This window comes from Ambystoma mexicanum, chromosome 9 (genome assembly GCF_040938575.1).
Source record: "Ambystoma mexicanum isolate Mex_15411 chromosome 9, UKY_AmexF1_1, whole genome shotgun sequence".
NCBI classification, from domain to species: Eukaryota; Metazoa; Chordata; class Amphibia; order Caudata; family Ambystomatidae; genus Ambystoma; species Ambystoma mexicanum.
Window position 1 is genome coordinate 425,975,116 of NC_090931.1, and position 14,545 is coordinate 425,989,660.

Consider the following 14,545-nt stretch of genomic DNA (forward strand, 5'->3'; position numbering starts at 1 on the left):
GCAATTCTCACATGGCCATTCTTTCCACAGCCTAGTTTTATTTTCATCAGGTATGTTAGTGTTTATTAGTACCCAGCCAGGGGGTGTGGCATCCTTCCAGCCAATGGGGAGGCTCAGAACGTGGGCATTACCAGATAGTAATCTTGCCACCTTGAGCCTCCTGAGGACTGACGGCTGCCATCTCCCCTTGCTAGGGAATAAGGTAAGTGTAACACTTCCCACTCTGATTTCACTCTCCCCTTACCTACCCCTCCACAGATTTCCCTTTCCCCCCACCCCCTTCCCTCCACTCACCTCTTTTTTGACTTCTCTTCGGAAGCGGATGCACTGGAAACACCTCTGTTTCCAACGTGTCCACACCAGATCTGTGACAAGCTGCCATGGAAAGGAATAAGGCCCTACATGTAGTCCCTTCTCCTTTCAATGATGGCCATTTTGTTTGTTTACTTTTTTTTACTATATCCAATGGCCAGCATGGAAAGGGAGAATGGACTACGTTCCCCGGTCCTTGGTGGCCATTTTCTTTTTCTTCATTGCAAAATGCGCAAGAGCCTGGGTACTAATACCTATAATTCCCTTACCGGGGAGGCATTACAGAGTCAGGTAATGCCCCAGGGCCTTCGTTAAGGCCCTCATTTGCTTGGGCCTGCAACTATGGGCCCTGAGGCATTACCTAACTCAGTAATGCCCCCACAGCTCGGGGATTGTTGCTTAATAAATAAATCTTCCATCCTATACAAAATTATGCTAAACTCACAATAACCCACAAATATATATATTTAATTAATATCTAGTCTCCAGGACCTCACAAGAGTCTAACAGATTTCAAAGTAATTACATAAAAAGTTTCATTTTTTTATCAACTTGAGACAAGATGTGCCTTTGAGGAGAAGGAGGCTTCTAAGACCTTCTTTTAGGTACTCTTGGGCCATCAGCATAGTGAGTAGATGCAGTTAATGTTTCTGCATTTTCTATTCATATATTTGAATTGTTCAACCTTTCATTTGTGAGAACAGAGGTAGGCCAACATGTGCTTGGAATTAGTACCCGGCAGTGGGAAGTGTGTGGCAGCCTCCCAGCCAATGAGGCCGCCATCTTCCCCCGCCGGGGATTCAGGTAAGTGCTCGCATGGTCCCCTCCCCCTCCACAGATTTCCTTTCCCCCCTTTCCTCAATTCTCCTGCTTTTTTGGCTCCTCATTGCGAGCGGGCGCGCTGGAAACACTTCTTTCTCCAGCGTGTCTGTGACCGATCTGTGACATGCCACCATGGGGGCATTACCACTTCAGGTAATGCTTCGCTGGGGCCTGTAACTCTGGGCCCTAGGGCATTACCTGAAGTGGCAATGCCCACCTGCTCGGGGCTTATTGCTTAAATATGTATATATAAATATTGCACTGACTCCAAACCTCCACTCGATAACAAATGGTAGGTCTTACTGTTTATATGCTGTTTATACTGTTTATATGCCATTAGCAACGGAGAGAGAGAATAATCACTCAATTTGCTATCAAAGTCAGGTAGAGCTGCCATCAGTTGTATGTTTTTTTATCAATCACTGAGTATTTAACTCCTTCCAAATCAGTTTGACATCTCACAACAGATCCAGATAACAAAATATCTGCATAGTTTCAATATCCATACATTTATTTTCATGAATATCACATTCCTAAGCCCCGGGACTGCAAATCTAAGGTGTAATAGCGAGGTGCTGTCCGCTCAAGCCTAACATTTACACTCCAAATCATTTTACAGACATTTGTAGGCAGAGAACGAGCATCAAATGGAATTCACATTTCTGCCATGCTTTCCTCCTCCCGCTGCAAGGATCACATTGTTTAACATCAGATTCTATTTTCATGTTGATGTTAAACTAATGGATTAATTTGAAATCCGCCTGCATTCAGCACCTGAACCCATTGCAAATGGCGCCCACAAAGCCTCATTTGAAGGTGCCATGGACATATTTTACAAGGAGAGTACAACGGAAGAGTAAATGCGATTACACCTGTTTTTACTCTTTCATGTTCCACTCCATTAGGTAAAACTGCAATAGTTCATGCAGGGGACTCAAGACCACGTAGGTGCTAACATTGGTGAATGGTACTTTTGACAAAACGACCATATAATGTTCGTTTTACTGATATCCTCAGATTATTACCCTTCAACCTCAGCCTAGTACCCTTGCTACCGTATGTTTATGATTAACCACTAAGAGATCATTTTATGCCTTTCCAGTCCAACCTCACCCCTCCCTAGAAATGGTTATGGCTTAAGTGCTTGCTTTTCTGCTCTGGATCTCTCAGCAATTCCATGTAATCTCAGGGAATCAGAATGAACATTGTTTCAAGTTAGTTTGTATCAGTTGTTAAACATACTGAACTCCAACTAGACATCATTGGAACACACATATAAACATCAATATATAAAAGACAAATCGTTAATGGTCTTACGGCAGGGTTTTTCATGTCGTTGAAGGCAGTGCTTATTATAGAGAAGGCTCGTTCTTCACTCAGGAATGCATTCTTTCCCGTGACAATGGTGTGGAGGGCTTTATAAACTGATAATCTGTGTCTGGGAGAGATCTGAAAATGAAATGAAGTGTTTACTTTTTAATAATGACTAGGTCTAGATAGGTCTAGGTCTAGATAGTAAGTATAAAGGTAGTAGCAATTCCGTTCCAAAGTGCACTTTGCCCTTATCACTTGTTGACAACGTCCAGCATCGCCCATGCTGTTTACTCCTGGAAGTAGACGCCATTTTGAAGATTTGCACAGATGAGCAACAGGCTCTAAAGAAGAATGAGTAGGTCAAGTGGGACAGTTTGTGTTCTTTGGAAATTCCACTGAATGAAAGCAGTAATCTTCATCTGCTCTTTAAGGAGCTCATGTTCGTTGAGGGAATGAAAAGTGTAAAAGCTTTGAGTAATGTTTTAACGCCTTTCATGCACACCACGTCCTATTTTCAAGCATGTCTATGCCGGGGAGGAGGGGAGAAATGCAACTTATGTTCCGCCGCCTCCTTCCTCTCCGTGATATAAATGCTCCAGCATTTGCGCCGGCATGGATTTTGATGCCAGTGCAATTGCTGAAGGTCCCTATGGGGTCCGCCTGCTTTATGCACTATGAGATGAGATAAAAGTGAGCCAGGAGACAATAACTTCTCCATTACATGTTTGCCACCTGTAGCATGGAAGTGGTCCCTGAGAGCGGAAGAGTGGCATAGGACAAAGCAAGATAAGTCAAGCTGCTGGATGCCATTCCGGTTTCAGAACAACCTACTGGACACCTCCCAGTGCCACCGGAAGTGAGTGGTAGCACTGTGGCCCACGACTCAGAATCCCTGTGGAGCTGAACAGCTCGAGGAACCAGTTTCTATGTGAGTTGTCCATGGCTGAGATATCTGCATTGTGAGCACAGTTTTTTTGGTCCAGAAATTTTGACTGCAGCTGCATAGATTAGGTATTTCAATGACAGTCATCCCTGGTTGTAGACGGTGCAGACCATGTCCTGCCATACGCCCCTTCAGAAAGCTGGAGGACAGAATGACGGGACGTATGGTCCAGAACTCGGCTAGCCGGTGGGGGGCTGGGTCAAAAGCTATCTGGTGGCCTTTCGTTCATCTGTTCAAATGTGTTTTCTATGTAAATTGTAAATAGTTGGTTTATTTGTTTTCCACAACCAGAATCCTCGACATAAAGGAAGAGCACATAGTCATTTACTGCCTATTGATAGACATGGGATTTAGTTACTGTGTTTGCTAAGTATAAGGGTCTTCCTGGGACTGTGCCTTTACACTTAGGGGGAGGTAGACTCTACCACTCCATCTCCCATGGTGTACTCTTGATGATGCAGAGTCCCACCCCTGTCCTTTGCAGGTTCTACACCATAACGTGTTCACGAGATACATTCATTGGAAAGGGGGCTACAAAAGGCTTTTAAGATGGAAAGTAACTTTCAAGAAAGAATACGTTTCTGCAAAATTCACACATAAAAAACAACCCTTTTCAATTCCGTATTGGCTTTGAGTTGCAACAAAGGTCTTTGTCTGTAAGGAAATATTTTGAGAAACGAATAGTGCTTAATGAGACACAAGCTCGATTCTGTGATATTTCTGCTTGTTCAAGGGGGTGTGTAATGTTCCTCACACAATCTGCTTCCATCCTAGGAACAGAAGCATTTGGGCAAACAAGCAGATAAGCATAAAGAAAGACTGTGCGCAGGTATTTGGGAATTTCTCCTACCTGTGTCTGCCGAGTCAAGTAGGTTTGGATTGCACTGGCAACCGCATCAAAATCCTGAAGGGCAAAGGTGTGGATTCTGCCAGTAACCGACCTAGGATTCGGAAATCTTCCTAAGGCGTCCAGCAACTTGTAACATGTTGCTGAGTGAAATATAAAAAACAAAGAGGCAAGGTCATATCATTCTTCTTATTATTATACTGATTCGAGACATTCTCCTTTCAAGTGAGCACATCAGCAAAGGCCCACCCTTCAACCCATGGTCTAGTTCTACTTTATCATATTCGAAGGATACATTTCTTCACTACTACCAGTGACCTCACTATAAACTCCCTTGTCCCCATTCTAACCCCCAGATATTTTCATCCAGTAGTAGAACCACAAGTGGGCCTTGGAGACTAACTACTCTCCTTGGGATATTCTTCAATGCTGCTGCAACAACTGACCAAAACTCTGAAACCCTACTACAAACCCAGAAAACAGGAGCAGGTGAGACATCCTCCCCCTCACAAGCCCAGCATTTATTGTCCCCCATCAAGCCTTGCCTGTGTAGTCACGCTGGTGGCCAATATCTTTGGAATCTCTGCTGGGAATAGATTATGGTTTGATTCATAGATTGTCACGTGTAACTGTGAGGAGACTCTCAACAGCCACCTGATGTAAAAATCCCTTCCCACATCAGTGCTCCGCTGTATTCAACAGTTGATTTTTGTATTTTTACATGTTAACACTTTTGTTATTATTTTTTAATCTTTTTAAAAAAATAGAAACTTGACCAAAACCTTCTGCTAGAGTGAAAATAGCAGGGTATATTGCAAGTGATTACATTATTAACTAAGGACATCATGGGGGGGGGCGCTATTGCAGAGCTGAAACATGGCCGTCACCTGAGAAGGCTCTGATTTAGGCTTAATCATCCTGCCGATGAGATTGGCCTTTTGCGAGTTAAATGTGGGAAGGAAGCGGTGCCCTGCAATCCTGATTTCCCCAGGAGCGCCACCTGCCAATCCTGAATCGAGACGACCTTCCTGGAGGGAACGGCAGCCTAGACTCATTGAGGCCGCCGAAGTCGCAGTCCTGAAGGGCCGGCGAGATGCTCCAGCAAGCCACAAGGCATAGCATACATCCTAGCTGCACATCACCCCCCCCCCGTCTGTAGGAGCGTGTCTGACGGTTCTTCGCCCTTCTGCCTGCGAGCGCCGAATGGTCTGCAGCCAACGCAATCCACCCCTGTGGGTGTGGAGCGCACCACATATGGCTCTGATCTGAGTGGGCTGCAGTCTAGAGATCACCCTGGCAGCACAGCGTGACAACCTGATCACGGAAGCCCCTGTCTGGGGCGTCCCCCAGCCGAGGCTCATATGGCATTCACTGCAGTCTCCCCACTCCATAGACGATGTCTGCGAGAAGGGCTGTGGTGCAGATCCTTTGCCTGCAGGGGAGGTGGTGGGACCGTGGGAAGTGCTGGCGAGGAACATACTTTTCTGGACTCACTCAGGCCGACACCAACACGCCGGCCAGACGGTCTCAGTGCTCCTCCAGCAACAGCACTACCAATCACCCTGAACTCGGCGTGGGTGAAGCCCCACCATCTGGTCCCTGGCCCTGTTCTGGGCACCCAGCACGGAAGAAGCACCTTTCCAGTACCCAGCACCCCCTGCATGGCCGGTGCACGGACACCCACCACGTAAGTGGTCTGGATTGTCAGACACAACACACACGTGTGGTGAGTCCCAGGAACAGCCCTGAGAGTGGGTTATTTAACATCCTCACCCCCGTGAGGTTTAATTCTTGCAGAGGGAGATATCCTCCACAGCTCCATCATTATCGCCCCCACCTCCCGCTTCACCTGGTTGGCGAATTGAAACTACTGGGCAATAATAACTCAGGCCCCGGCCCACACTGCAAAGTATCTCCCCCTGCCTCACGAGCGGACAAGCTGTCTGGTATGTGAACTCCAGCAGACGGCAGCCCCCGGGAAAGCTGGAACAGATGCTGGGGGCACATGTGGGACCAGCTGGTGTTACCTCGCTGACTTACATTCCACGGAGGGGACAGGACTCCCCCTCCCGCCCATACTCTATTGTTGTACTCCTCACACCCCTATCTCTGGTCCAGCTATATACTGAAGGGAGGCCTTGCTGGCACCGCAGAGATACCTGAGGGCTGCGGTCTCTGTACACTGGCGACCTACCCCCTAGTCTTGCCACCACCCTGAATGCCCCTGGGTTCAACAGTCACAACCTCGACTTACAGTGCGCTGCCCAACACGAGATGGGGGTTCACCAGCTCCGCACACATCACTTGGGAGCAGCAGGAGGGCACCACATGGCGCAGGGTGCAGAAAGACACAGACACATGTGAAAAGAGAGAAGGCCCTCGAGGTGCCCCGGGTGTGGTGGCACCTCGCTACCACACTATGGGGAACCCAAGAAACAGGTGAAGTTGGATCTAAATCACCAGAGTGGACCAGAACCCTCCGACTGCGGTGGAAATCCTGGCCCATCACACCTCGATGTCTCCCCTTTGAACCATACTTTGTTACTGCTGAAGAACCGCACGTATAATCTGGGTACCAAAATAGACTTGCTAAACTACAAGGTGGATGTATCAGCGATCCAGATAGACAAACCCTGTGGTCGGATGATAGAAGCCGAACAGAGGATCGGAGAAGGGGAGGACAAGGTCGCAATTCTGCAATCCAAGGTAGCCACCCTGCAACAAACAATTAAAAAGGTGGTGGCAAAGAATGCAGGCCTGGAGGAGAGATCAAGAAAAAACAATATACGAATAACGGGGGTGTCGGAGACCACACCCATAGATAACATGGAGCGTTTTGTGGAATAATTGTTAATGGAGATACTTGAGAACCGGCCGTGTTTATGATAGAGCTTGCTCACCACTCTTTAGCCTCCAAGCCCCCCCAGGGGCTCCATAGAGGGCTATTATAGCACATGTTTTCAACTACAGAGACAGGGACATACCCCTCTCCTCAAAAGTCCATCCGCGGATCATTCCTGTCCGGCTAACTACCGCCCTATTCCCACTACCCCCTTCTTGGGCAAATTCTTGGGGATGCTGGCCATCTCCTGGGTTGCCCACCGAACTGAATCTATTGGTTGCCTCCACAACCACCAGTCTGGCATTAGAGCTGCCATAGGTACGGAAACTGCTCTCCTGAACACCCCTGAAGACTTTCTCACTAATCTCGATTCCAGCTCTCCTTCTCTTCTCATCCTTCTTGACCTCTCCTCTGCATTTGATACAGTCAATCATGCCACCCTTATAAAGCAGCTCTGAGACACCCTTGGGGTCATGAACCTGGCCCTGGACTGGTTGGCCTCCTTTCTCGCTGACCGACCCTCCCGGGTTCAATTGGGCCCTTTCCTCTTCACCATGTCACTCTCCACCTCTGGTGTCCCTCAGGGCTCTATCCTCTCGCCCTGGCTCTTCAATATTTAGCTGGCGCCCCTAGCCCATCAGTAAGACCAAAGTCCTTCTTATTGGGACCCCTGCTTCCCCCTTCCCTCCCACACTCTGGCCACCCTCCTTGTGCCTCCTCACCTTCATGTGAAGAAAAAACCTTGATGCCATCTTCAAGTCCTCACTCTCCTTCTCCTTCTACCCTCACATCATGGGCCTGGCCAAGAAGGCCCACTTTCCACTGCACCTCCTCAGAGGCATTCTCCCTTTCCTCACCATCCCCCAGAAACTCAATATCTACAGAGCTCTGGTACTCTTGTGGCTTGACTATTGCAACAGCCTCTTCCTCAATCTGCCTAACTGTTCCCTTCGCCCCCCTTCAACTAATTCAGAATAGGACTGCAAGACTTATCCTTGGCCTCAAGCCCAGGGACTGCATCTCTCCAGCCCTTAAATCTTTCCACTGGCTCCTGGTTGCTGCAAAGATCAAATTCAAGAACATATGCATCATCCACAAAGCCTTCTAGGGCCTGTATCCACTCTATATCTAACTCTCTCTCCCTAAATACCTCCCCACTACAACCCTTCGCTCATCTAGCTCTAACTCTCTGCAAATCAGATGTTTTTCCAAGCAGAGAGTGGGGGGTAGATCTCTCCCTTCCGCAGGGGTCTCCCTCTGGAATGGCCTCCCTGCCCCTCTCACACCTGAGGCAGATCTCCTTAAGTTCCAGAAGTTCCTCAAGACCTTCATTTTCTCCTCTTCCTTCTCCTCTCCTGCTAATGTCCCCTCTGTCTGAGATTGGTGGCCTTGTTCCTTCAGAGTCTTCGAGGGTGCCAGGCCCTCCCCTAACCAGTCTACGCCTGCACTTACTCCCCCGTCCCTGCACCCCCAACCCTCATCCTGCGCTTCCCCATGCGGGCCCTCCACCTACATTTAGCTGGTTGGCTTGCACCCTTGAAGCCTTCCAGCCCCTTAATTGCACTTAATTGTGGACACCCTTCTCTCTCTTCTCCCATTGGCCCAGTCCTCCTGGCCACCCCGGCACTTTCCTTCTCATGGGCCCTGCCACCCAATTCCTGCACTTTCCCACCTCCCTTCCCCTTATGCACTTCTCGCTACTGCACTTGCACGACCTGAATGTCGCAAGGCATATTAGGATCGCCACTTTCTCCTTCCTACCACACCCCCAGTCCAGCCTTGCTGCACCTTGAAACACTTGTGTATAGGCGCATTACAAATGAGCAATAAAATAAATAAAAAATCATCATAGAACCAGTCTCTGTGAGAAGCAACATCAGGTGCAGGGAAGGCATTGGAGGTTTTGTCAACATTAGCACAAGCAGTTAGTGGGAATAAGTAAGAAGTGAGCAATGGCCCAGGGGTGTGGACCCTAGCACTCAGACAAAGTGGATTTGGGTTTCATAACAAAGCTCCATAGTGTGGATGTGACCCAGACTAAAGGGATCGGGATGACAAACGTGTAGGTGATGTGGAAGGGTTACAAGGTGGGGGACGCCACTAGACACTTACAGCGAATAAGGCAGAGAAGCATATGAACAGTTGAGGCTTGATAATTAAGAGCAAGGGTCTGCAACAACACCCTGCAGGAAATGGAAATGTGGGGATAGACCCTTTCACTCAAAAAGACAACTGCAATGGCCAGGGGTCACCTAAAAGCATCCACTTGCCAACTGTGACACTTGATACACTAAGGTTGCTTAGAAATACAGACCAAGTACACCGAGTCAATGTGGAAGAGCATACAGTAATGAGAGGCAACATTCACCCAGGAATTGTTCGGGTGTGTAAGAATTGAGGAACATCATTTCTCTGCAGTTCATCAAGCAATATTTGGCAGTGGAAGGTGAAATATTTCTTCTCAAACTTAATAGCTGGCTTTTTGACGCATATTTACGTTCAAAATTGAACAACACGTGGTAAGCACTAGAGTCTCTTGGTCATGTGTTTCCCCTATTTTCTCTCTGCACATTCCCAAAATTCACTTTAATAGCTTTTGTTTTCTGGTGCTGTTTGACATTTCTTAGTTATTTTTAGTTCCAAGATTTTTGGGAAAGTAAAGGTTTAGGGCATTAACAAAAAGAAGATGTCTGCTATACGCAGGAGTGACAGCTAACCTGTACATTATTGTATCTTGTATTAGCCAATAGTTCTGCCTGTTTGGACTACAGTAATTCTATTTACCTGTACAGCCTTGTATGGCGTATTAGATGGCTCAAAATGTCGCAAAGCGCTCAGCACAGATTTGATCTTGAGACAGAAGTATGCATCTTACATTTCCCATCCTATGCCAACATTTCCACGTCGGCAGTAGGTTCACATCAAGGGTCTCAGTAAAATTCACAAGCCCAACTCTGCTCTTGGTCCCCTGGTCCGAATTAGGAAACTATTCCACTATGTTCTTCCTCGTATTATACATTCGTATTCGCTCTTCTCCTAAATACCTTGGAAAATGTTAGGTGTTGGGAACCTAGCTATTGATGCTGACACTCTCATTATGTGGTCCAAAGCCAACCACTTACTCCTTAGCAAACCATTAAGAATGTGGCTATTCCTGTGGCTATTCCCCTAGCTCTGCCCTCTGTGGTGTAACATTCTCATGTAGCTCTTATAATCTCCGGTTATTTGAGTGCTCTAACAATGTCTCAGTATAAAATAGCTATACTGAAGCCTATAAGCAGGCACACTGGATCAAAAATAAATAATTTGATCCACTTTAACCAGATACAAATTGTTTACATGTTAATGAAGAACTCAAGAAAACGCTGAAATAGGGTTATTGAGGAGGCCGGTGATCACCCTGGCCAAATGGCACCCACAATATGAATGAGAAAGGACAGATACTAAGAGGACTTGGAAAAGCAAAGTAGGGACTGCATTCACATACCTTTCAGATAAGGAGGAGGAACCTGCAAGCTATTCCTCCTGAGCGGATGATCTTTCAACAAGACATCAGGGACATTGGGAGCAATCCCTTGGGCTTTTGAACTAGTTGTGGGTTTACTTCCTGGAATGGAGAGAATGTATAAACAAATCAATAAAAAACAGAAATACCCAAGAAGCCTTTATCTATTCTTGAATCGATAAAGAAAGGGCTCTGCATCAGGATAAAGCCACAGAGGTGAAGCGGTGAAGCCTTGATCCTTACGCAAACATTACATATCTGAGCTGTTAAGTTTCCTGATCACATAACGTGCAATTGGTCCTTCAGAGTAAAGCACTGTGGGATGGATTTCCATCTGCTAAGTGACCCCTCATGTGATTTTTCAAATTTCGGGAACTCTGGTTGAATGGACTACACGTGACATTGAAGTCTGCTCTTGTGAAACTCCCTGTGTGCGTCCCAGTGGTGTGTCAAAGTAAATATAAAGGCCCTCAGGGGAACTGCATGGTGGCAGTTTGCCAAGTAATATGCCACAGTGCAGTTAATGTTTGGTACCCAGCATTTGTAAGTGGATTCCCTCTAATGGGAAGGATTGTTGAAGGCAGTTTAACAAAATTACTTTGACTTTAGGGAAGGTCCCTGGACTTGGGAGGGAGCAGCAGCCATCTTGGCTCTGTATTCAGACATGTGCTGGGGCATTTATGATTTGCTGTACATAAAAGGAATCTCAAGTAGAGTTCCGGAGGGCTAAAGACACCTTCTTCATGGAGGTATCGAGGCAATACCTAGATAATCAACACATATCAATAGAGCTATTTGCGACAGCCTGCATAAAGTTGTTGTAGCGCAATGTATGGAACATTACAGGTCACAACAAGACCAACAGAAGGCCACCTTTGCCTGGGTGATAGTTGAAGCTTAGTATGACATTTATCAATGGGAAATACGTATCTTCTGTGTGCCTGAGATCCATTTTGGAGGAACAAAGAACACAGTCTCTTTAGGAGATCCCACCTGAAAACCAGGTGTTGACCGTTGATATTATGCAAAGGGCAGGAGCAAACAAACTGAGCTTTTAATGTGAAGAAGGATTTTTCTTTGCGAGAGAGATGGTGAGAGTACTACAGGGGAGGTTTCTAGGTTGTATATGAATTGACCGTTTCACAACTGACCTTTACACAATTGACCGAATTGACAATTGACAGAACTTGAAAGGTCAATTAGGACATATATGTGGGGGGGAAACCCCCCGGAACTCACACCCAATCCAAACCCCCCGCAACCTCCCACCCGATGCCCTTAAATTATTATGAACCAAAACCAACCCACTATATATATATATATATATATATATATATATATATATAGATATATATATAATTAAAAGGTCAATTGGACAGAGGGTCAAAAGGTAAATTGTGATTGGTCAATTCGGGTAATACCGGTTTCTTGCATAATGCATCTTTCCCAGAAGCTGTTAACAGGGAAATGATTCATGCAACTATGGAAGTACAATGATTTGCATTTGTGCGGCTCTTAAAAAAAACTACAGCCATGGCTGTATGGCACAACCTTTTTGGGACAAATGGGGAGACTTTGGTCTTGCACAGATAAAGAAAAGTGACAAAGTCCTAACGAAGACTTGACTTAACCTCCTGCCTCTCACTTTAAGCCTATGTGACACCAGCAAGGTCATACGACCCAAACAGAGTGTCTTACCACCATAGAATCAACAAGCAAGTAGGGTGTCATGTGAACCCTTAAGAGTACAGTCTACCGGCCTAGGCAATCATGAACCACCCCTGAAGGCCATCACAGCACAATGGCCCATAGCTTAGGGCAATTGGGGACAAGAGCAGATAGAGTAAAAGGGGGCCAGAGACAAGTCTGCTTCCTAGTGCCTGCAAAGCTGATGAGCATCAAGGGCTAAAAACTATGCCCAACCACACCCAGCTAAGCCCACTCAATGTGCATCACCACACAAACACAGTCACACACAGCTCTTCTCATCCAAGCATTCAGCTATTCAAAACAAAATATTCCCACAACCCACACAACCTCATCGGCAATCCACTGGTGACCACTCACCCCACCTCACACAACTGATGCTCATGAAAGTACACGCTGCAATCTCACCTATCACATATATTGCAGATCTATCTTTATCACACAAACCTGTTTCCCCAAGACCTCTATAGATGTCCTCAACGTACTTGTACTGACAGTGTCTTGCAAGACTTAATTTAGCATGTTTCCCTCCACAGCCCTGCTCAGCTTTATTATCCAATCCCAAACCCCCTCGTATCTCGGGATGACTAAATCTCATTCAAGGTCTTGTGTATCACTATTTTATCACTCCATCTGTCCCCATTGTCTAATGTGACCACATTTTCATTATTTTATGAGCCCATTCCTCACATTCCTGGATCCGTTCGGAACTAATGTGTTGGCCTGTGTTAACCCCTAGGTGTTTACCCCATTAGTGGTATAGCTGTAACCTCTGCCGTGGTCCTATGTGCATTCATGTTTGGCCTGTTCTTCCTGATATTGATGACTGCCATTTTTCACACTCCCTAAATGAGCAAAGATCCCATGCACACATTTAGACTAGGCCAGCCTGGAAACTGTCAGGTCTGTATGTATGTGAGAAGTAAGATAAGTGGTATGCCTGGGTTATGTAAAAGTATTGGTTAATTGTGGGAAGGGAATTCATAATTGGTTGTTGTACTTAACCTCCATTTTACAGAGTGAGAGTTTCCCAAGTCATCAGGGAGGAAGGAAGTGAAGCTGCTCATTGATTGGTGGAGTGAAGGGCCTCAGGGCAGCACTAACATTCTAAACTGCCTTTCATTGTTCATTCCCTAGCAGGAAGGTCCTGCTTTTGTTAAGTTCCTGGTTTTAGGCCCAATTGAAAGTTTTTATGAGAAGATTTGGCAGAGAGATCCTTGAAATCTGCTTTCCAGTTGATCAAGAACTACGTGGGACAGGCAATGCTGTTAATCTGGTGGGAGCGCAGCGTTTGTTTCAAGTGGAAAGAGGATTACCTTTCCATCAAGTTTCTCATCTTCATTAGGTATCTATTGAGTTAGGTATTTAGGTTGCTGCAGAGAGTTTACTTCTTAAAGACATTGTCTATTGTTAGTTTGCTGGAAATAAACTCTACTTACTAAGAAAGACATTCTGTAAATCACATGCTGAATGAATACTGAGCCTGACATTTGAGCTGCATGCAAAGAATCCTTGCAAGTAGAAGACATGCTGGCTTACAACAGTGTGGAAATGTGTGGTTAAAAAACTGGGAATGAAAGAGGACATTCTTACCTGCACGTTTTTAAAAGAAAGAAAGTCAGTGCAAGAGCAACAGGGTTAATTGATACTCTGCTGTAATACTTTCAAAGGGAAGTGAAAGACCCTATGTCCAAAGTTGTTCCAGGTGTTGATCTGTTTATTCATGAATTGAGATCTTGTTTTTGCTGGCTGTGCTTTCACTTACACGCAAGACAGGAACATGATGGAGTCGGAATGTCATGTAGTCACCTTTTGAGAGGATAAGGTATTTTTCTGCAATTTGGAACTTAACTTCCGTTCAAAAGAATGCAAGTCTAATTGCAGGATACCCTAAGAGGGTTAACAGGTACTGATCCTATGAAGTAGTTTTGGATAATAGAGTTTGAAGGTTATGCTGTTTTTAGATTAACCTTTTTTCTTCCCTTCTGCAGATTCGCAGACATTCAGAAGTTGGAGTCTGTTGTTTTTTATTTTCTCCACTTCCCCTTTCCCTTGGGAGTGTTAGTTCTTCACCTGGTAATTTGCACAGTTGTTGATCAAACAGTCTTGAGGATCTGTGGGGTTCAGCAGCTAACGCGACAAGAAAAGTCTGGACCGGACAGACACCAACTGTTTTGACTATCTCAATGAGAAGGTTATGGTGGACATTTTGTAAATAGGAACAACAGCACAATTTCACATTGGCAAAGAGGA

General features: G+C 45.9%; 1 protein-coding gene across 1 annotated transcript in view; it reads right to left on the bottom strand.

The window, feature by feature from the left end:
- LOC138489651 (maestro heat-like repeat-containing protein family member 1) overlaps nucleotides 1-14,545 on the bottom strand; it is a 176,363-nt gene that overhangs the window by 66,599 nt on the left and 95,219 nt on the right. Inside the window, exons 8-10 of the mRNA XM_069617324.1 lie at nucleotides 10,568-10,687; nucleotides 4,242-4,381; nucleotides 2,452-2,583 (exon numbers count right to left, since the gene is read on the bottom strand). Coding sequence (XP_069473425.1) covers nucleotides 2,452-2,583; nucleotides 4,242-4,381; nucleotides 10,568-10,687 — 392 coding nt within the window. The remainder of the gene's footprint in view (nucleotides 1-2,451; nucleotides 2,584-4,241; nucleotides 4,382-10,567; nucleotides 10,688-14,545) is intronic.